The 24036-nt window shown below is 43.6% G+C and overlaps 1 protein-coding gene across 1 annotated transcript in view; it reads left to right on the forward strand.

Annotated features, from left to right (window-relative positions):
• ttn.2 (titin, tandem duplicate 2) overlaps positions 1–23770 on the forward strand; it is a 184343-nt gene extending 160573 nt beyond the window's left edge. The window contains 33 exon segments of the mRNA XM_072684995.1: positions 89–385; positions 505–1092; positions 1187–1489; positions 1582–2166; positions 2262–2561; positions 2652–2954; positions 3049–3354; positions 3463–5229; positions 5336–5629; positions 5745–6023; positions 6118–6417; positions 6518–8584; positions 8691–8993; positions 9127–9432; positions 9522–9812; positions 9929–10228; positions 10324–10629; positions 10725–11027; positions 11245–11526; positions 11623–12216; positions 12322–12612; positions 12723–13022; positions 13110–13412; positions 13517–13819; positions 13924–14508; positions 14607–14912; positions 15011–15310; positions 15401–15976; positions 16080–16385; positions 16507–17100; positions 17250–22988; positions 23079–23369; positions 23472–23770. Of these exon segments, the coding sequence (XP_072541096.1) occupies positions 89–385; positions 505–1092; positions 1187–1489; positions 1582–2166; positions 2262–2561; positions 2652–2954; positions 3049–3354; positions 3463–5229; positions 5336–5629; positions 5745–6023; positions 6118–6417; positions 6518–8584; positions 8691–8993; positions 9127–9432; positions 9522–9812; positions 9929–10228; positions 10324–10629; positions 10725–11027; positions 11245–11526; positions 11623–12216; positions 12322–12612; positions 12723–13022; positions 13110–13412; positions 13517–13819; positions 13924–14508; positions 14607–14912; positions 15011–15310; positions 15401–15976; positions 16080–16385; positions 16507–17100; positions 17250–22988; positions 23079–23369; positions 23472–23770 (20267 nt within the window).
• The last annotated feature ends 266 nt before the right edge of the window (positions 23771–24036 follow it).

Below are 24036 nucleotides of genomic sequence, written 5' to 3' on the forward strand. Positions count from 1 at the left end.
CTAATGATGACTAGATCAAATCATGTACATGTACATGTGCATTAGCCTTTACTGTTTGTATTAATCCATACATCACCATTCATTTCAGAAAAACCAAGTCCACCAGCTAAGCTTGGGGTAACCAATGTGACTAAAGACAGTGTCTCCCTTGCTTGGAGTAAACCTGAGCATGATGGTGGCAGCAGGATTACCAATTACCAGGTCGATGCTTTAGAAAAAGGACAGCAGAAGTGGATAAAGTGTGGTGACACTAAGACAGCTCATTTTGTTGTCTATGGTTTGAAAGAGAATGCTGAATACTTCTTCAGAGTTCGGGCTGAAAATCACGCTGGTTTTAGTGACCCTAAGGACATGGTTATGCCAGTCCTTGTTAAAGATCAGCTAGGTAAGTTAAATTTTTTTAACTATATGATGAATATAAATATTACATATTTATAATATCTTCATGGCAGTTTCAGTAAATGCATTGATAATTAATCAGTTTTTTTTCTTCTGTATCAACAGAGGCACCTGAGATTAACATGAAGGACTTCCAACACAACACTGTCTATGTCAAGGCAGGTTCAAATCTCAAGGTTGAGATCCCTCTTAGTGGTAAACCACTACCTAAAGTATCCATGTCAAAGGATGACCATGTTCTGAAATCAACCATGAGGTTCAATTCTGAAGTAACTGCTGACTCTCTTCTTATCACTCTGCGTGAGAGTGTTGCTCTTGATGCAGGCAGATATGACATTACAGCCTCCAATTCCAGTGGAACCACCAAATCCTTTATTAATATTGTAGTACTGGACAGACCAAGTCCACCTCTTGGCCCAGTTGAGATGTGTGATATCACAGAAGACAGCGTAAGTCTGAAGTGGCTCCCTCCTGCATACGATGGTGGTAGCCCAATCACTAACTATGTTGTCCTCAAACGTGAAACAACGACGGCAAACTGGGTCGAGGTTTCATCTGCAGTCGCGAGATGCACGATCAAGATTATGAAACTGAATACTAAAGTTGAGTATCAGTTCAGAATCAGGGCGGAAAATCGCTTCGGTATCAGTGACCACATCGATTCTCCACCTGTCACAGTCAGTCTTCCATACAGTAAGTAACATTTATTTTCCTGCATCAGGATTATTTTAATTTTCTTTGGATTAGATGACGAATATTAACAACTACTTGTTGCACTCTGTTTCAGCAATTCCTGAGGCACCTTCAACACCATGGGTCTCTGCTGTCACAAGAGAAAGTATTACTGTTAACTGGAAAGAACCCTCTTCTGATGGAGGAAGCCATGTATTTGGATACCACCTTCAAATGAAAGACAAAAACAGCATCCTCTGGAAGAAGATCAACAAAACTGTTATCCGTGCCACACATTTCAAAGCTACAGACATTAGCCCTGGCTTGATCTACGAGTTCAAGGTTGCAGCAGAAAATGCAGCAGGCATTGGTCCAATCAGCAAGATTTCAGAAGCTGTGCTGGCAATTGATGCATGTGGTAAGCATATGTGAAAATTTCTGTATTTGTAGATAATAGCATACCACTTATAATAATAATTCTGACATTAATGATGGTATTCTTTTTTTCAGAACCTCCAACTGATGTCCGTGTCACTGATATCACCAAAAGTTCAATCAGCCTTGCTTGGCAGAAACCCTCATATGATGGTGGAAGCAAGGTGACCGGTTACATAATCGAGAAGAAGGACAGTCCAAAGGGCAAATGGTCAAAAGCCAATTTGATGAAGGTTTCTGATACTAGGTTCACTGTGTCTGGTCTAACTCAAGACGAATCTTATGAATTCAGAGTCTTGGCCAAGAATGCAGTGGGTTCCATCAGTAACCCTTCAGCTACTGTTGGACCAGTGACATGTGTGGATACTTATGGTGCCCCTGAGATTGAACTTCCTCAGGAATACTTTGATGTTGTAAAACATAAAGCAGGAGCAACAGTTCAACTCAAAGTTGGCATCATTGCTAAACCTCAGCCAACAATTGAATGGTACAAGGATGGAAAAGAACTTGAGTCTGGAGCTCAGACCAGTATTTCAAGCACCACAGATTCTGCATCTATCTTAATCAGGGATGCTACACGTTTGAACACTGGAACATATGAACTAAAGATAAAGAATTCTTTGGGCTCAGCATATGCTGCCATCAGACTACTTATTCAAGGTATGTTACGTATGACCATTTGGCAGATAATTTGACTTTTGCTGAAAAATAGATGTTTTGTATTAATATTTTAATAAATGCTTTGTCTCCGCTAGACAAACCCGGACCCCCTGCGGGAGAAATTCAGTTTAAGAAAGTCACAGCAGATACCATAACTATCATGTGGGATCCTCCGGCCGATGAGGGTGGTGCGATGGTCACTCACTACATTGTGGAGAAACGTGAAAGTAGCAGAATCATGTGGTCCATAATCTCGGAGAAACTGGAGGACTGCATTGTCTCAGTTCCAAGGCTGATCAAGGGCAATGAGTACATCTTCCGTGTCCGTGGAGTGAACAAATATGGAGTTGGAGATCCTTTAGAATCTGAGCCAGTCATTGCTCGCAACTCCTTCGGTAAGGAATTCTTTAACCATTATTATGATTAGCTGTGTTAATGTTTTTGACTTATGAATTCACACTAATTTTCTAATTTTCTCATTGCAGTACCTCCTAGCCAACCTTCCAAACCTCTGGTCACCATGATTACCAGATCAACAATGACTGTGGTATGGGAAAGGCCAACTTTGGATGGAGGCAGTGATATTGATGGATATTATCTGGAGAAACGAGAAAAGAAGAGTCTTCAGTGGTTCAAGGTCATCAAAGATCCAATTCGTGATACTAGACAGAAAGTGAGCAATCTCACAGAAGGCAATGAATATCAGTACCGTGTCTGTGCAATTAACAAAGCTGGAGCAGGCCAATACTCTGATGCATCCATCTTCTACAAAGCATATGATCCCATCGGTAAGATAATCAGCATTTTGACATTCTTCCAATAACATATGCAAAGCATGTTCACATTTCTCATTCCAAAATCTATTGTTTATTATTATTTCAGACCCACCAAGTGAGCCAACAAAACTTAAGGTTGTTGATTCAACCAAGACATCAATTACCCTTGGATGGGTGAAGCCTGTTTATGACGGTGGCAGTGAAATCACAAGCTATGTAGTTGAGCAAATGAAGGCTGATGAGAAGGAATGGGTCACCATTAGTTCTAAGGGTGAGGTCAGAACCACTGAGTATGTGGTGTCACATCTGAAACCAGGAGTCTACTACTTCTTCCGGGTCTCTGCTGTTAACTGTGCTGGAGTTGGACGTCCCATTGAAATGATTCAGCCAGTGCAAGCCAAGGATATTCTAGGTTTGTGTTGCGTCTGTGCTTAAACATAATGATAAACATGTCATCCTGATATTTTCAGATTTGGTGAAGAATCTAAACAAATGTTTTATTTCTCTTCAAATCCAACAGAGGAGGCTGATGTTGATCTTGATATTTCAATGTCAACTCAGTACACTGCAAAGGCTGGAAGGGATGTGGAAATCATGATACCTCTCAAGGGCAGACCTGCACCAAATGTGACATGGAGAAGGGGAGACAGGAATATCGGTGGCGATGCCAGATACACCATTAATAACACAGAATATTCAACAACGCTTATTATTCCAAAGGTCACTCGGGATGATTCAGGCAAATATCTTTTAGAGATTGAAAACGGAGTCGGTGAGCCAAAGACCATCACTATATCTGTGAAGGTGTTGGACTCGCCTTCGGCTTGCAGTAAGCTGGTAGTGAAAAATGTTACACGCGGTAAACTCACTCTGAGCTGGGAACCACCCCTTATCGATGGTGGCTCTCCTGTTACCAATTATATAATTGAGCAGAAGGATGCTAAGTTGAAGGCTTACTCCATAGTAACAACAGAATGCGCCAACACATCATACAAGGTGGAAGGCCTGTGTGAAGAGATCGCCTATTTCTTCCGTGTATCTGCTGAAAATGAAAATGGCACTGGTGATACCTGTGAGACCATGGAGCCTGTTAGAGCGACTGAGACTCCTGGACCTGTGAAGAACCTTGCTTTGGCAGACTCATCTAATACATCAGTGACTTTGACCTGGACCAAGCCTGACCATGATGGAGGCAGTCACATTTCTGAGTACATCATTGAGAAAAGAGCCAAAGATGAGGAGACATGGACCCTTGGTGGCACTTGCAGACGCTGCACGTGTGAAGTAACACATCTTAAAGAACTCTCTGAAGTTTTCTTCAAAGTATATGCCAAGAATGAAAAGGGTCGCAGTGACTTCTCTCAAATTGGACCCATTACTGTGAAGGACTTCCTTATCCCACCTCAAGCTAACCTTATTGACTATCCTAATGGTGAATTAAGTGTCCGTATTGGACAAAATATTAACATTGAACTACCATACAAGGGTAAACCCAAACCGACCATTCACTGGATGAAAGATGACATTCCACTGAAGGAGAGTGAACAGGTTCGTTTCAGACAGACGGAGAACAAAGCTTGTATGATTGTGAGAAATGCAAGAAAGGATAATGCAGGCAAATACACTTTGGTCCTTGACAACCGACTCGTCAAGAACTTCTTCGATATCTCAGTCATCACTCTTGGGCCACCCTCTGCACCGGTAGGCCCCGTCCGATTTGATGAAATCAAAGCCCAGAGCATAATTATCTCATGGAATGAACCACAGGAAGATGGTGGTGGAGAAATCACCTGCTACAGTGTGGAGAAACGGGAAACCTCTCAAGCAGCTTGGAAAATTGTTTGTTCAAGTGTGGTCAGGACCACATTTAAGATACCCAACCTGGTGAAGGGCACTGAGTACCAATTCAGAGTGCGTGCAGAGAACAAATATGGAGTCAGCGAGGCTCTTACCTCCTCAGATGTTACTGCTCAACACCAGTACATGCCACCAGGCCCCCCAGCAAAGCCTGTCGTATTTAATGTCACAAGCGATGGCATGACTGTATCTTGGGAAGCACCCAGCTTTGATGGCGGCTCTCCAGTTACTGGATACCATCTTGAGAAGAAAGACAGAAACAGTCTTCTGTGGACCAAAGTCAATTCCAATGTCATTTCTGGAAGGGAATACAGAGCAATTGGTCTCATTGAAGGCCTGGAATATTCATTCAGAGTGTATGCCCAGAACAATGCTGGAATGAGTCCAGTGAGTGAACAAAGCAAGCACAAACTTGCGATTTCTCCTGTTGGTGAGTCTCGCTTTTCATTTTTTTGATATACATTTACAGTAATTCTCACCAATACACAAGAGAATATCAACACTAACCATTTATTCTCATCTGTTTCATTGTTTAGATCCTCCTGGCACACCAAACTGCATTGATGTCACAAGAGATTCAGTCACTCTTCAGTGGGAGCCACCCAAACGCGATGGTGGCAGTAAGATCGTGGCATACAGTGTTGAGAGACGCCAAGGAAGAGCACGCTGGCTGAGGTGTAATTTTATCGACGTCAGTGAATGTCAGTTCACAGTGACAGGCCTTGCTTGTGGTGACCGTTTTGAATTCAGGGTAATTGCCAGAAACGCTGTTGGAACAGTCAGTCCACCATCACAGTCCTCTGGCTACATTATGACCAAGGATGAAAGTGGTATGTATATGCTGTACAACACAAGTATATACTGTACAAATAGATCTGCATATGTTTGTCAGTATATTTGGCACTGTATGCACATTCAGAAAGATTGTGTCTTCTTATTTTTCAGTCATTCCTGAGATTCAGTTCAGCGCCGAAAAGACTCTGACAATCAAGGCTGGTGAAAACATCAAACTGGGTTGCTCTATTAGTGGTCGCCCTGTACCTCAAGTTACATGGTATAAGGATGGAAAAGAACTTGACAAGATGCTTGTTGACATCACCACCATTATTGGATCAAGCTCACTGTTCATTAGAGATGCTGATCGCGACAATCGTGGAATCTACACGGTTGAAGCCAAGAACAGCTCTGGAACAAGGAAAGAGGATGTTCTTGTCAGAGTGCAAGGTTTGTTTGCATTTGCAAATCTATGATTAGTCTGTGTTTGAAAAAAATTTATCAAATGACAACAAAGCTAATTTTTTGTTACTGACGGATTCAGATACACCTGGACCACCTGAGGGCCCACTTCGTTTCACGAATATCTCTGCTGAGAAGGCTACACTGTGGTGGAGTCCTCCAGATAATGACGGCTGTGCAGCCATCACCCACTACATGATTGAGAAGCGTGAAACCTCCAGAATTTCCTGGGCACTTGTTACATCCAAGTGCGAAGCCTGTTCTTTCAACGCCACCAATCTGATTAAAGGAAATGAGTACCAGTTCCGTGTTTCTGCTGTGAACAAGTTTGGAGTTGGCAAACCTCTGGAATCAGATCCATTTGTTGCTAAAATGCAATACAGTAAGTAACGTCATACATTCTTTTTAATTGTGATCAACTGTGTTTTCCAACTATGATTAAAAAGAACAGTTTTCTAAATTGTTGTATTACTGCGTTACAGCTGTACCAGATGCTCCAGGAACACCTGACTGCACTCATGTAACAGGAGACAGCATTACTTTATGCTGGACAAGACCAAGACATGATGGTGGAAATGAGATCAAGCACTACATCCTTGAAAGAAGAGAGAAGAAGAGCTTGCGATGGATAAAGGTTTCAGCAAAGAGGCCAATCACCGAGCTGAGGCAGAGAGTTACACACTTGACTGAAGGATATGAATATGAATTCCGTGTTATGGCTGAAAACGGTGCTGGTGTTGGACCTCCAAGTGGCACCTCCAGATTATTTAAGTGCAGAGAACCTACAAGTGCTCCTAGTGCACCAACAGTGGTGAAGGTCATTGACTCAACAAAGACGTCTGTTACTCTGGCATGGACCAAACCAGTCTTTGATGGTGGTTTGCAGATCATTGGTTACATCATTGAGATGTGCAAGGCAAGTCTTGAGGAATGGCACAGAGTCAACACCCAAACTTGCATTCAAACCAAGTACACAGTTACGGATTTGGAACCAGGTGAAGAGTACAAATTCCGTGTTTGCGCCGTTAACGGTGCTGGAAAGGGAGAAACGTCTGAGATTCCAAATGCAGTGCAAACAATAGATAGATTAACATCACCAGAGATTGACATCGACGCAGACTTTAAACAGACACATATTGTCAAGAGTGGAGGAACAGTTAGTCTTCACATTCCTTACCGTGGAAAACCTGCTCCCCTGGCTACATGGACAAAGGCAGATGGGGAACTGGGTGTGATGGTAGACATTAATACTACAGAAACATTCAGCACCTTGACAATTGAAAACTGTACCAGATACGATGCTGGCAAATACACGCTCTCTCTCGAGAACAACAGTGGTCGTAAAGCAATTACGTTAACTGTGAAAGTGCTAGACACACCTGGACCACCCGGACCGATATCATTCAAGGATGTGACCAGAGGAGCTCTGACTCTTATGTGGGATGCTCCATCAAATGATGGTGGTGCCCGTGTCCATCACTACATTGTTGAAAAGCGTGAGGCAAGTCGCCTGAGTTGGCAAGAAGTCAGTCTCAAGTGCAGCCGTCAAATTCTTCGAGTAACCAATCTTGCTGTTGGTGTAGCATACTTCTTCAGAGTCATTGCTGAAAATCAGTATGGTATGGGTGAGCCTTATGAAATGGCAGAGCCCATTATTGCCACTGAGGAGCCAGCACCACCCAAGAGACTGGATGTCATTGATACCACATCTTCAACAGCCACCTTGGTATGGATGAAACCTGAACATGATGGTGGAAGCCGCATCACAGGGTACATTGTTGAGACAAGAAAGAAAGGATCTGATCGCTGGGTTGTTGGTGGTCAGACGAAGTCTTTGAAGATGGTCCTTGAGGGCTTGGTTGAGAACACCGAGTATGAATTCCGTGTCAAAGCCCAGAATGACACTGGAGTGAGCTATCCAAGAGATGCTCTCAGTTCTGTCATCATCAAAGAACCTCGCATTGAACCAACTGCCGACCTTAGTGGCATTAACAAGCAACTTATTACATGTAAGACTGGCAGCTCCTTTGCCATTGATATTCCAATTAGCGGCAGACCAGCTCCAAAAGTAACATGGAAGCTTGAGGAAATGAAACTCAAGGAAACAGACAGAGTCTCCATCAAAACTACCAAGGACAGAACCACCCTGTTAGTCAAAGATGCCAAGAGAGGTGACAGTGGAAAGTATTACCTCATTTTGGAGAATGCTGCTGGATCAAAGACATTCAACATAACAGTAATTGTGTTTGGAAGACCTAACCCTCCAGTAGGACCAGTTGAAATTTCAGGAATCTCATCAGAGTCGTGTGTGTTGACATGGAACGAGCCTACAGATGATGGTGGAACAGAAATCACTAACTATATAGTTGAGAAACGTGAATCTGGTCAAACCTCATGGCAAGTTGTCAACTCGAGTGTGAAACGCACAACCATCAAGGTGACCCACTTGACAAAATACATGGAGTACACTTTCCGTGTCTGTGCAGAGAACAAATTTGGTGTCAGCAAGCCCATTGAGTCACAAGCCATCGTAGCTGAGCATCCATTCAGTAAGTGCCCTTCACTGTTTTCGTTTTCATTTGATTAATTCCCATATTTTCCTCCATATGTTTTTGAAATTGTGCACGAGTGATGACGATTGCGTCCATTTCACAGTCCCACCAAGTCCACCAACCCGCCCAGATGTAGTGTCCGTGTCTGCTAATGCCATTTGCATTAAATGGGATGTGCCTTATCATGACGGTGGAAGCCAGGTGACTGGATACTGGATTGAGAAGAAAGAGCGCAACACCATATTATGGGTTCGGGAAAACAAAATCCCATGCCTTGAGTGTCACTACAAGGTCTCCAATCTTATTGAAGGACTTGAATATCAGTTCAGAGTGTATGCCATGAATATTGCTGGTCTGAGTAAAGCCAGTGAAGCCTCAAGACCAGTACTGGCTTTGAACCCTGTTGGTATGTATTATGCTAATTGATTTTTTTTGTCTTTTTGTCTTAATCACTATGCTAAAGATGTAACATGAAGAGATTAGGTTAAAAATGGTTTGTTTCATGATAACGAACTTTGATTTTTTTTTTTTTTTTGCAGACCCACCAGGCAAACCTGAAGTTTACGATGTCTCAAGATCCTCAGTCTCCATTAAGTGGTCTATACCATTCAATGATGGTGGCAGCAGGATTGTGGGATATGTAGTTGAACGCAAGGCATCCACTGATGATGATGAATCTCGTTGGCTGAAGTGCAACTACACTACTATAACCGACAACTTCTTCACTGTAACATCGCTTGAGGAAGGAGGGGTGTATGAATTCCGTGTCATTGCTAGAAATTGTGCAGGAGTCCACAGCATGCCATCTGAATCAACTGGGCCTATCACATGCAAGGACGAATACAGTAAGATGTCATACTGGCAAATACACAAATACGTGTCCACCATATGGCAAAATGAAATTGTTCTAATATCCGTTATGTATCTCTTTCAGCACCACCAAAGGCTGAATTAGACAGCAAACTTATCGGTGAGACAGTCACTATCAGGGCTGGATCAGACCTTGTTCTTGATGCTGCAGTGGGAGGTAAACCTGAGCCCAAGGTCTTCTGGTCCAAGGGTGACAAAGAGCTGGAGCTTGGTGAAAAATACTCTTTGACTTATACCAGCACGAGAGCTATGGCAATCATCAAGTCATGTGACAGAAATGACACTGGCAAATACATCCTGACTGTGAAGAATGCCAGTGGAACCAAGACTGCAGCTGTTATTGTTAAAGTTCTCGGTAAGAGTCTAATGATTCAGGAAATTGCCATTATGAATGTATCTCACTTGGATTACAACTTTTTTTATAACTTTTCACCACCTTATAAAATTCTTCTACCATCTATTCAATTACAGACACACCTGGACCCCCAGAGGGTACAATCACAATTAGCAGGGTCACGGAGGAAAAATGCACAGTCTCATGGAAATTACCTGCTGAAGATGGAGGAGACCGTGTCACTCACTATATTGTTGACAGGCGTGAGACCAGTAGACTCAACTGGGTTGTCATGGAAACTGAATGCAAGACTCTGTCGTGCGTCAGTACAAAGCTAATCAAGAACAACGAATACATCTTCCGTGTCAGAGGTGTCAACAAATATGGACCTGGTGTACCTCTTGAGTCTGAGCCAGTTATTGCAAGAAATGCATATAGTAAGTACCGTACATAACTCACAGTCGTTCATACAACATACATACATGTAACCAAGACTATATTCATCAAAATTGCCATTTTTTTTCTCCCATAGCTGCCCCAACACCTCCTGGAGCACCAGACATCCTTGCTGTCGGAAAGCAACATGTTATTATTGAATGGCTGAAGTCTGAGAGTGATGGTGGAAGTGAAATCACAAACTACCTTGTGGATAAACGTGAGAAGAGCAGTGTGAGGTGGACAAGAGTGAACAAAACATTCACCATTTACGACACCAGGCTTAAGATCACCGGCCTCCTAGAGGGTAGTGAATACCAGTTCCGTGTGGCAGCTGTCAATGCAGCTGGCACCAGCCTACCAAGTGAAGCATCTGACTATGTCCTCTGCAGGGACCCAACATGTGAGTAACTGTTCACTGCAACAGCAAACAGTGATGACAGTCATATTATTATTTACTATATCATCATTGATGATGCCATTGTTGTTTCATAACAGATACTCCAGCTCCTCCGTCAACTCCTCGTATAACCGATTCCACCAAGCACAGCATCACTATGACTTGGACCAGACCTATGTATGATGGCGGTTCAGATGTCACAGGCTATATTGTTGAGATTCTGGAGGAAGGAACAGGACAGTGGTATAGAGCCACCCAGAAGATCCTGACCACTACTGAGTATACTGCAGTTGGTTTGACCGGCACCAAGAAGTATAGTTTCAGAGTCGCTGCAGTGAATGCAATGGGCACTGGAGAGTTTAGTGCTAGAAGTGTGGAGGTTGCACCATCAGAAAGAGTTGGTAAGATGTGCACATGGTCTATCATATTTTATTTATCATCAGTATCAATGTTAAAGACTACGCTAGGTTTATATAATTAGCATGGGTCTGCAAACTAAGAACCTCTCAGTGTCAGGCTAATTTTAATCCAAAGCTTGATTACTCTATAAGTAGCACAACTAATTACTGTTCGCTACCAGCAAATGTATTGAATTTATTATTAATCTATTCTTCTTAGAAATTCCTGATATTGAATTACCTGAAGAACTGAGGAAAACGGTTTGCCTGAGAGCGGGCAGCACATTACACCTGACTGCAGCTATACTGGGAAGACCACTGCCAGTTGTTACCTGGAGAAAGCCTGGCATAGACCTCCAGTCCCGTGGATACATTGAAACAACAGAGAGCACTACAGCTTTGACAGTGGAGAAGGTGCACCGTTATGATGCTGGAAAATATACAATTGAGGCTGAAAATCCATCTGGCAAGAAGACGATTACCATTCTTGTCAAGATATACGGTAAGCCATTATGTCTACTTATCAACAGCCTTTTCAGTTTGACCAAATCAACAGTGGAAATTAACATCTAAAATAAATTGCTACTCTGTATTGCAGATACTCCTGGACCCTGTGGTGCGGTCTACGTCAAGGACTACACAAAAGAGTCTGTTGTCATCACATGGGAAGTGCCCACTATTGATGGAGGGGCTCCAATCAACAACTACATTATTGAGAAACGGGAAGGATCAATGAAATCTTACAAAACAGTGACAACTGAATGCAAGAAGACATTGTATAGAATAACTGGATTAGAGGAAGGAACGCACTATTTCTTCAGAGTATTGCCTGAGAACATATATGGAGTTGGAGAACCTTGTGAAATCAGTGAATCGGTGCTGGTATGCGAAGTTCCTTCTGTTCCTCAGGACTTGCATGTCATTGACATTACAAAATCCACTGTCATCCTCGGATGGGAGAAACCACTTCATGATGGTGGTAGCAGACTTACCGGCTATGTTATTGAAGCCTGCAAGACAGGAACGGACAGATGGATGAATGTTGCAACTGTAAAGCCATCAGTTTTGCACCACACCATAACCTCTCTGAACGAGAATGAGCAATATTTGTTCAGAATCAGAGCTGAGAACAGCAGAGGCCTCAGTGAGCCCAGAGACCTGATGACACCTGTAACTGTTCAAGAACAGAGAGGTAGGCTACTTTTAGGCAGTATTAAAAAAAAATCATATTGTGGGTTATATTAAACAAATATATGTTCTGTATATATAAATAAACACGTCATTGTTCTTTCTACAGATAAGCCAAAGATCGACCTAGCTGGCATTCCTCAAAAGATCGTCAACGTTCCTGCTGGCAAGCCAATTGTGCTGAACATTCCAATTAAAGGAAGACCTGCACCAGTTTGCTCATGGTTCTTCGGTGGCATTAAGATGAAGGACACGCTTGACCGCATCAAGATCGAGACAACTGCTAAATTCACTAAACTGACAGTTCGTGAAACCACACTGAATGACACTGGTGACTATAATCTCGAAGTTAAGAATGTCACAGGAATGGCTACAGAAATCATCAAAGTCATCATTCTTGGTACGAGATTTCATCCAAAGTTATTCAAACATATTTTTTTTTATTTTTTTTACGGCATAAATGAAAGTTTTAAGTATGATTGAAAGTGACCATACATATTTTCCCTGTAGATAAACCTGGCATCCCTGTTGGGCCAATGAGAATCGATGAAGTTGATGGCACGTCTGTTACATGCAGCTGGGAGCCACCAGAGAAGGATGGTGGTGCCAATGTCAGTGGCTATGTTGTTGAGCAGCGTGACGCTCATCGTCCTGGATGGTTGCCCGTTTCTGAGTCTGTCACAAGACCTACGTTCAAGTTTACGAGACTGACTGAAGGAACAGAATATGTGTTCCGCGTGGCTGCAACCAATCGCTTTGGCGTTGGTGCTTTCCTTCAGTCCGAAGTTGTTGAGTGCAAGAGTGATAAGAGTAAGCTCTTAATATACAATTTCATATGTCATAGATACTTTGAAAATAATAGAGACGCACATGAATTAAACACATGTTCATTTACAGCTGTTCCTAGTGCACCAAGCATGCCTGAAATATTCGATGTGTCTCATGATGGCATGACACTTACTTGGAGACCACCGGAGTCTGACGGAGGCTCTTCAGTGGCTGGCTACATCATTGAGCGTAAAGAAGCTGGATCTGACAGATGGCTGCGCATCAACAAGAATCCAGTAACAATGACCAGATACAGATCTACAGGACTTATTGAGAGCCTTGAATACGAATACAGAGTGACAGCTATCAACTCAAGAGGCACTGGCAAACCAAGCATGACCTCTAAACCAGTGATTGCAATGGATCCCATCGGTATGTACACAAAGAATATTTATTCACTGCTGGAGCACATAAACTTGTCAAGGATACGAGTGTTTAAAAATATTAAACATCTCTGGTTTCTATTCATTCAACAGAACCACCAGGCATACCACTGAACCCAAGAGTCACAGATACCACCAGGACATCTGTGTCACTGGCATGGTCTCCTCCAGAGGAAGAGGGAGGAGCCATTGTCAGTGGTTACCTGATTGAGATGCAGAAGGTTGACCAGGTAGAATGGACCAAATGCAACACAACACCAACTAAGATTTGCGAATACACGTTGACACATATGCCACAGGGTGCTGAGTACAGATTCCGCGTCATGGCATGTAATGCTGGTGGAGCTGGAGAACCAGCTGAGATTCCAGGAGTGGTCAAAGTCACAGAAATGCTTGGTAAGAATTAAAGCATCACATCACATGAGTGCATTATGTACTAATTCGAATCTACATACTTGCTGTGCATGGGTGCGCTAACATCATATATATGTTTGTTTCAGAATATCCTGATTATGAGCTGGATAAGAAATACCAGGAGGGCTATATTGTCAGGCAAGGTGGAGCCGTCAGACTCTCTGTGCCAATTAAGGGAAAACCATACCCAACTTGTAAGTGGACAAAGGATGGCCGTGATATTTCTCACAGAGCTATGATTGCCACCAGTGAGGAGCGCACAGAGCTGGTGATCAAGGAATCCCACAGAGACGACACTGGCACCTATGATCTTGTGCTGGAGAACAAATGTGGAAAGAAAGCAGTATACATCAAGGTTAAAGTTATTGGACGCCCAGATCCACCTGAAGGTCCACTGGAGTTTGATGATATACAGGCTCGTTCTGTAAGAGTAAGCTGGAGACCACCTTCAGATGATGGTGGCTCTGACATCCTTGGTTACGTTGTGGAGAGACGTGAGGTACCAAAGGCAGCCTGGTACACTGTGGACTCTCGTGTGGTTGACACATCACTGGTAGTCAAGGGACTGAAGGAAAATGTTGAGTACCACTTCAGGGTTTCAGCGGAGAACCAATTTGGAATCAGTAGATCCCTGAAATCAGATGAATCTGTTATTCCAAAGACTGCTCTATGTAAGTACATTTACATATATTTTAATTGCATCCTATAGTTTCATCTCGTTTCATCTCATTTCATTTCTGACCTCCATCAATGTTCTTTTTACAAAAAGGTCCACCAGAGCCTCCCAGCTTCCCTCCAGAAATTATGGACGTCACAAAGACCACTATTGGTCTCTCATGGTCAAGGCCAAAGGATGATGGTGGCTCTCGTGTCAATGGATACTACATTGAGAGAAGAGAGACTTCCACTGAGAAGTGGGTCCGTCACAATAAGACTCACATAACCACAACAATGTATACCCTCACCGGTCTAATCCCTGATGCAGAGTATCAGTTCCGAGTGATTGCTCAGAATGACATTGGTCAAAGTGAGCCTGGACCTGTATCTGAAGCAGTTGTATGCAAGGATCCATTTGGTGAGTAGTATTACAAAACAGATCAAAACACTTAAATATTAAACAGTGCAAATATTTAACTGTATTAATAAATATACATTTTTCCCTCACTTTAATAGACAAACCAAGTCAACCAGGCGATATTGACATCATCTCCGTTACCAAGGATTGCATCACTATTCACTGGCTGCGTCCTGAAACTGATGGTGGCAAAGAAATCCTGGGCTACTGGATTGAATTCAGACAAGCAGGTGAAAGTGCCTGGAAGAAATGCAACAAGGAGCGTTCAAAGGACAGGCAGTTCACCATGGGTGGTCTCATGGAGGCAACAGAATATGAATTCAGAGTGTTTGCTGAAAATGAAACAGGACTGAGCAGACCCCGTAGAACTGCCATGGGCATCAAAACCAAACTGAGTGGTACGTTGATGAGATGGATTGTGTATTTTATTTGTCAGCAGATCTATGGTGCAGACATATATCTTATATCATATTTTGTCTCTTGTACAGTTGGAGAGGCCCCCACTCTGAAGGAAGAGATGAAAGACACTACCACCAAACTTGGAGAATCTGGAACACTGGCATGCCAGATTATTGGAAGGCCTCTTCCTGAAATCAAGTGGTACAGATATGGAAAGGAACTGATCCAGAGTCGTAAATACAAGATGAGCTCTGATGGCCGAAATCATTCTCTAACAGTGGTAACTGATGAACAGGAAGATGAAGGTCTGTACATTTGCAGAGCCATCAACGAGGCTGGTGAGATTGAAACTAGTGGCAAGCTCCGTTTGCAGGCCGCACCGCAGTTCCATCCTGGATTCCCACTGAAGGAGAAATATTATGCAGGCTGTGGAACAAGTCTGCGTCTTCATGTGGTCTACATCGGCCGTCCTATCCCACAAATCATGTGGTTCTACGGCAAGAAACCTCTGAATCCATCAGAGAATGTGATCATTGAAAACACTGAGAATTACACTCATCTGGTTGTCAGAAATGTGCAGCGCAAGACAAATGCTGGCAGGTACAAAGTGCAGATGAGCAACAAATTTGGCACGGTTGAGACAGTGCTTCGTGTTGAAATCCAAGGTAAGTTAAAACTAAATAAAGCTCAAATGAATATTGCTAAAATTGAGAAACCTAGCATCAGGCATGTGGTGTATCGATAATAACGCCTGTACTCTCATTCCAGATAAACCTCTGATTCCTGAAGGACCAATTGTCGTTGATGCTCTCTTGAAGAACTCTGTAATCATTAGCTGGAAACCACCTAAGGATGATGGTGGATCAGTGATCACAAACTACATCGTTGAAAAATGTGAAGCAAAGGAGGGCGAGCAGTGGCATCTTGTGTCATCATCTGTCTCGGGAACCATTTGCCGCATTCCCAATCTGGTTGAGAGTGCAGGATATTACTTCCGTGTTTCTGCACAGAATCAATATGGCATCAGCGAGTCCCTGGAGATCCCTTCTGTTCTCATTATCAAGAGTCCATTCGGTAAACAGGCATATTTTATTGACAGTTTTAGTTGTATTGGATTATGGATATGGCTACGGAAAACAAAAATTAGCAATGCACCCCTAGTCTGAATGTATTTTGTTCTAATCATATCTTGCAGAAAAACCTGGAATCCCACAACAGCCAGTTGTCAGCGCCGTCGCAAAGGATTCGTGTGTCGTGTCATGGAAACCACCATCCAGTGACGGAGGAGCCAAGATTAAGAGCTACTATCTGGAAAAGAGAGAAAAGAGACAGAACAAATGGATTGCTGTCACAACAGAGGAAATTCATGAGACACATTATACAGTTAAAGGCCTGATTGAAGGCTTTGAGTATGAATTCCGTGTCAAATGCGAGAATATTGGCGGTGAGAGTGACTGGAGTGAGATTTCAGAACCAGTCGTTCCAAAATCAGACATGGCGCCTCGTGCTCCGTTCTTCAGAGAGGAACTGAGAGACATGTGTGTCAAATACAAAGCCAATGCAACATTTGTCACTAAGGTTATTGGTCATCCCAAACCAGTGGTTAAATGGTACAAGAGTGGCAAAGAAATCTTACCAGATGGAGAGAAAATCAAGATCCAGGAATTCAAAGGAGGATACTTCCAGCTTGTTATCAGTAACGCTGATGAGAACGATGTAGCCGTTTACCAGATCAGAGCCACTAATCAAGAAGGATCCATCTCTACTACTGTATCGCTTGACGTTGAAGGTATGTTTGCTGTCCTTCGGTTCATCATTATTTAGAAAAGTAAATACATGATATGTTTATAATACTGGTTGTGGCATTTGACAAAACACTGCAGTCATTTTTACAGTACAGGTTTATGTTGCTAACACGGTTTTCCCCCTCTTTTCTAGTTCCTGCCAAGGTTCACTTGCCCCTACATCTCCAAGGTATGGGAGCGGTTCACGCCGTTCGTGGTGAGGTGGTTACCATTAAGATTCCAATCAGTGGTAAACCTGATCCTGCAATCACATGGCAGAAGGGACAAGAAATACTGAACAATACAGTCCGACATCAAGTGATTGTCACAAGATCCTTTACATCCCTTGTGTTCCAAAAGGGAGTTGAAAGGAAGGATTCTGGTTACTATATCATTTGTGCCAAGAACCGGTTCGGTGTTGATAAGCAAACAGTAGAACTTGATGTTGCTGATGTACCCGAACAACCTAAGGATGTTAAAGTTAGTGACGTCGGCAGAGACACCATCACACTCACATGGACTCCTCCAAATGACGGTGGAAGCGAAATCATCAGCTACATCATAGAGAAGTGCCCTACCTCTGGCGATAGGTGGATCCGTGTTGGTCAGACATCTGAGTCACAGTACACTTTGATGAGTCTGTTCGGAAAAACCAAGTATCAGTTCAGAGTTGTTGCCGAAAACAGATTTGGTTTAAGTGACCCGTCTCTACCGACTGAACCTGTTACGCCAAGGGAGGATAAATTCGCCATCAGAAATTATGATGAGGAAGTAGATGAGACAAGAGAGGTTACGAAAGAAGAAGCACCTCATTCTAAGGTGAAGAATGTTCCTTCACTTTACAAAATCTCAGAAGAACTTGCACGATATGGACACTTCGGAATTGTTCATCGCTGTGTGGAAATCAGCTCCAAGAAGACATTCCTGGCTAAAGTCGTTAAGGTGAAAGGTGCCGATAGAGAACTGGTGGCAAGAGAAATTGAAACACTCAACATTGCAAGACATAAGAACTTACTGTACCTACATGAGTCCTTTGATAGCTTGGAGGAATACGTGCTGATCTATGAATTCATATCTGGCATGGACATCTTTGAGCGTCTTGGAACAAGCTACGATCTCACTGAGCAAGAAATTGTCCGGTACATGAGGCAGGTTTGTCAGGCTCTCAAGTTCCTGCATGGTCTGAACTACGGTCATTTTGACATAAGACCTGACAACATTGTATTCGCCACAAGGAAGAGCAGTACAATCAAGATCATTGAAATGGGCCAGGCGAGGTTGTTGACACCTGGTGAAAATATCAGAATTCAGTTCACTGCTCCTGAGTATTATGCACCGGAGATCCACAACAGTGACTTTGTTACCACCGCTACAGACATGTGGTCAGTTGGTGTTCTTGCATATGTGCTCCTGAGTGGCCTCAATCCATTTGCTGCCGAATCAACTCATAAAATGATTGAGCACATCTCCAATGCTGAATATGTATTCGACAGCGAGGCTTTCAAGGAGACCAGTCTTGAGGGCATGGACTTCGTTGACAGGCTACTAATTAAAGAACGCAAACATCGCATGACTGCAGCTGAGGCGTTGGAACATCCCTGGCTTAAGACGAAAATAGAAAACATCAGTTCGAAGGTGATAAAGACCTTGAGACACAGACGGTACTACCAGTACCTGTCCAAGAAGGAGTGGAGCACCGTCGTTTCAGCAGCTCGGGTTGCCTATGGCGGTGGCTACAGAAACCAGAAAAATGTTTCATTTGGCAGAGTGAAAATTGCACACCCAGAACAAGGCCTGAGAGCAGGTCCAGTTATGCATGGCTCTGCTGAAGAAGGTGGCCATGTTCGATTCGTATGCAACATTCAAAACTACGACAGAAACACAGAGGTGACCTGGTACTTTGGCTCTCGTAAACTGACAGCCAGTCATAAGTATGAAATCAGCTATGCCAACGGAGTTGCAAGCATCTACGTTAAAGACATCGAGGAATGTGACGACGGACTCTACAGATGCAAGGTTGTCACCGAAGACAGGGAGGATATTGCCTATGCCGAACTGTTTGTGGAAACTGTGAGGTCTCATCGTGAGTACTACCTGGGACGTTCCCTCAAGAAACCCAAGCGCAGGGTTGACAAAACAAAACTTCTCCAAAGGCCACCAGAGTTTACTCTGCCACTGTATAATCGTTCAGCATATATTGGTGAGGATGTACGCTTCGGTGTAACTATAACCGTCCATCCTGAGCCACAAGTAACTTGGCTGAAGGCAGGACACAGAATCAAGCCTGATCCTAAGAAATACACATTCACAAGTGACAAGGGTCTTTACCAGCTGATGATCCACAATGTTGAGCTTGAAGATGATGGTGAATACACTGTTGTGGCCAACAATAAGTTCGGTGAAGACATCTGCAAGGCCCGCCTAACAGTAACACCTCACCCTGTTGTTGAAGACACAATGAGACCAATGTTCAAACGCCTCTTGGCAAATGTCGATTGTGTCGAGGGACAAAGTGTCCGCTTTGATTTGAGAGTGTCAGGAACTCCACCACCAACACTGGCATGGGAAAAGGATGGCAAGCCTCTCGAGTTCAGACCTCAAGTTGAAGTTGTTCAGGAAGCCGTAGGCCACCATGTTCTCCACATAAGGGAGACGCTCATTGAGGATTCGGGCACTTACAGGGTCACTGCAACAAACTCAGCTGGCTCGGCAAGTTGTCAAGCCACACTCAAGGTTGAACGTCTCACGTACACTAGGAGGGAGTTCAAGAGTGTGGAAGAAAAGCAGAAATACGTACAACATCAAATAGAAAAGACGCTGAAAATGGCACAACAGTTCTCCACAGCGGAAGTGATCACACTTAATCCTGTGGCGCAGGAAGCACTGAAGGAAGCTGCCGAACTGTACAAACCTGCAGTAAGCACCAAGAACGTGCAGGGCGAGTTTGATATCTCTGATAAAGAAGATAAAGAAATCAAGAAAATTAAAGAAGAAGGCAGGAAGATCAGAATGCCCTACGAAATTCCAGAGGCCCGTGCACATGATCCAACTGTTCTTGAAGAGGACAAGGGTATTAAACACTTCGTGCCTTTGTCTGACATGAAGTGGTATAAGAAACTTCGAGACCAGTATGAGATTCCAGAACGCATGGAAAGGATCGTGCAGAAAAGACAGAGGCGCATCCGTCTTTCTAGATGGGAGCAATTCTATGTCATGCCTCTCCCCAGAATCACTGATCAGTACAGGCCAAGGTTTCATATTCCAAAGCTTACACTGGATGATCTCGAAATCGTGAGACCAGCAAGACGCTCACCATCTCCTGTCTCAGAGATCTCCTTCAGACAGAGAAGACGTTCCTTGGGTGATCTCTCAGATGAAGAGGACTACATGGTAAGGAGAAGAACCGACGTGGAGAGGCAGGAGTTTGAGGACGAGCTTGAACTTGGCTTCTCTGCATCCCCGCCAAGTGGTAGCCCTGTTCGCTTTGAATTATCAGCCCTGCGTCGTCCGTCACCTAGAGTCATCCATAAAGCTGAAGTCAAACACCTAGAGGAAACAAAACACGTACTGGTGACAGAAAAACCTCGTGGCTCCCCACCTCCCATTTCCCATTTCCTGAGAAGGAGAAGATCTCTATCTCCAACATATATTGAACTGATGCGCCCTGTCTCCGAACTGATCAGACCACCCCGTGCATACGTGGCAGTGGAGGCCGAAGTCGAGACAGTAGAGAGAAGGTCTCCAACACCTGAAAGGACACGTCCACGCTCTCCTAGTCCTGTGTCCCCTGAGAGAAGGTCCTCAAGGTCTTCATCTAGATTTGAAAGATCTGCAAGGTTTGACATCATGTCCCGATATGAGGCAAGAAAAGCTGCCCTGAAATCTGAGCGCAAGTATCAGGTTGTGACACAGCAACCCTTCAGCCTTGACCATGCCCCACGCATTACAGTAAGAATGCGCTCACACCGTGTACCAAGCGGACAGGACACTAAGTTTACACTGAACGTCCAGTCAAAGCCTGAAGCTGAAATCCAGTGGTTCCACAATGGACAACCTATTCAGGAAAGCAGCAAGTATCGCTTTACCAATATGAGTGGTGTTCTGACTATCCATATTACTGACTGCCAAGCAGATGACACTGGCACATACCGTGTTGTTTGCACAAACTCAAAGGGCGAAACCTCAGACTATGGAACTCTTGATGTCTCTGGAGGAGCATTTACTACATATTCTTCAAGGCGCAGAGATGATGAAGTTCCAGCAGCATTTGTTCCAGACATAACAAAGACTGACTATTACCACACAACATCAATAAGAGCCTCTTCTGCCTCAAGGACACACTTGGAGATCGCCGAGACAAAGACAAAATTTACTGAGAGGCATGAGGTTTCTGCTTTTGAAAGATATGAGTCTGACAGGCTTGCATCTTCACCTATCAGACATGCATCTACCGAATACCTTTCATCGACTTCATATTCCTCCGTAGAACGATATGCAGCTGAATCTAAAACTAAAACAGTTGAGTCCACAGCTACAGCAGAGGTAACTGCAGTAAAGAAGAAGGTCACTCTGGCAGCCAAAATACTCACCAAACCACAATCTCTAACAGTTTCTGTCGGTGAATCTGCCAGATTTACTTGTGACATCGATGGCGAGCCTGCACCAAGTGTCACATGGATGTTTGCTGGACGTGCAGTTGTCACTTCCCAACGTGTGCACGTAACAACAACACAGTACAAGTCCACACTGGAAATATCCTCAGTGGAGTATTCTGATGAAGGTTCCTACACAGTAGTGGTGGAAAATTCAGAGGGAAGGCAAGAGGCAAAGTTTACCTTGACCATTTCCAAACCAGCACCAAAAGAGGAGGTTGTTACCCCATCCCCACAAGTTAAATCGCCTGAGCCAGCAGTGAAATCACCAGAACCCTCAGTAAAATCTCCAGTGCCATCAGTTAAGTCTCCAGAGCCATCAGTTAAGTCTCCAGAGCCATTGGTTAAGTCTCCAGAGCCATCAGTTAAGTCTCCAGTGCCATCTGTTAAGTCTCCAGTGCCATCTGTTAAGTCTCCAGTGCCATTTGTTAAGTCTCCAGAGCCATCAGTGAAATCACCAGAGCCCACTGGTGTTAAGTCCCCTGAACCTCAGGGTATTAAATCCCCACTAAGAGTAAAGTCTCCTGAGCCAGGTGTTGCTGCTTCAAGAGTTAAGTCCCCAACACCACTGAAATCTCCTGAAACACCTACCTCTCCTCTGAGAGTTAAATCTCCCACAGGCCTGAAGTCTCCTGAACCAGTGGCATCTCCTCCAAGAGTGAAATCTCCACCTCCGTTCAAGTCTCCAGAGCCATTAACCTCACCTCAGAGAATTAAATCTCCAACAGGCATAAAATCTCCAGAGCCAGCTGCTTCTCCTCTAAGGGTTAAATCTCCAACAGGTCTGAGGTCACCTGAGCCAAGGCTTAAATCCCCACCAACAGCCAAGTCTCCTGAGCCAATAACATCCCCTAAACGGGTTAAATCCCCACTTACGGTGAAATCACCAACTCCTTTAAAGGAGGCACCCCCGAAGATCCTCCAGCAACTCAAAGCTGAGGCCTCTGAAGACAAGGTGAAGATGATCTGTGTTGCTGAGAGCTCTGTGAAGGAGGTTGTGTGGTACAAAGAAAGCAGGAAACTGACCCAGAGTAGTCGCTATCAGATGCATACCTCTGCAGATGGCACTTGCTGTCTCTTTATTTCTGATGTGTCCGAGAGTGATCAGGGTGAATATTCCTGTGAAGTGATTGCAGAGAGTGGAGCCATCTCAAAAACATCATTCTCCTTGGTTGGCCAAGTGTTCCACTCCATCTACACAAAAGTCAAGGCTTTTGTGTCCACACATATGGCTGTTAAAGGTATGTTACATTGTTGTAATATTGAAAAAAACAAACCCATGTAAAACCACCCTAATGCAAGTACTAATGGAATGTTTTCTCACATTACAGAATCAACATCCTCCAAGATCCAGGGCGCTGAGATGCTTGTAAGAGAGAGTGCTACTGTCAGTAGCATGCAAGAAAGTTTCTCCTCAAAATCCATCCACATGGAGAGCACAATGCAAGAGTCGTCCTTCAGCAGCTCCAGCATGGCTGAAATGAAATTTGAAACAATGTCTATGTCAAGCATGTCCTCCATGACTTCAGAGTCCGTTTATGCTATGAGCTCAAGTAGTATGATGTCAAGTCACTCACATGCTGAGGGATCCTCAGTAAGAGCCATTTTGCACAGCGGTCAAGGTGAGTCAGCATATTCCGAAAGATATTCCCAAATAAATATTCGTATTTAGTACATATTAATATGATTTACTTATGATTCCTGGATGTGCCTCTGCTTCAAAGGTTTAGCACCAAGAATCGAAGCCCTTCCTGAAGACATCAGCATTGAAACTGGCAAGGTTTTGACCGTTGCCTGTGCTTTCTCCGGAGAGCCTTCACCTCATATTGAGTGGTCCCGTGGCGGAAAGACGCTTCCAACTGCTGAGGAGACTGGAAGGTTCCACATTGAGACCACAGAGGACTTGACCACACTCATTATCACTGGAGTAAAACAGAGTGACGCTGGGGTGTACACCCTCAAACTTTCCAATGAGCATGGATCTGACACAGCAACTGTCACCATCAGCATTCGATCGCTGTAAAATTAATAATGATCAAATCTCTCCCCGTTGTGCCTTTTAATGTATTGAATGAGCAAATAAGACACTATTTACGTGATAAATGCCTGGATATCTGTTCCTGTAAATATATCTATTTTTATACCAAACTTGACATTAATTTATGCCAAACTAGACTAAAGTCTAAAGTTGTTATAAAATGTGCTATATTGGATAATTATGACTAGGATTTTTGATCCAATTTTCTGTGACATGTACATAATGTATATAGCCGAATTTAACGGTTATGG

Source organism: Salminus brasiliensis, chromosome 8, assembly GCF_030463535.1.
Source record: "Salminus brasiliensis chromosome 8, fSalBra1.hap2, whole genome shotgun sequence".
NCBI lineage: Eukaryota > Metazoa > Chordata > Actinopteri > Characiformes > Bryconidae > Salminus > Salminus brasiliensis.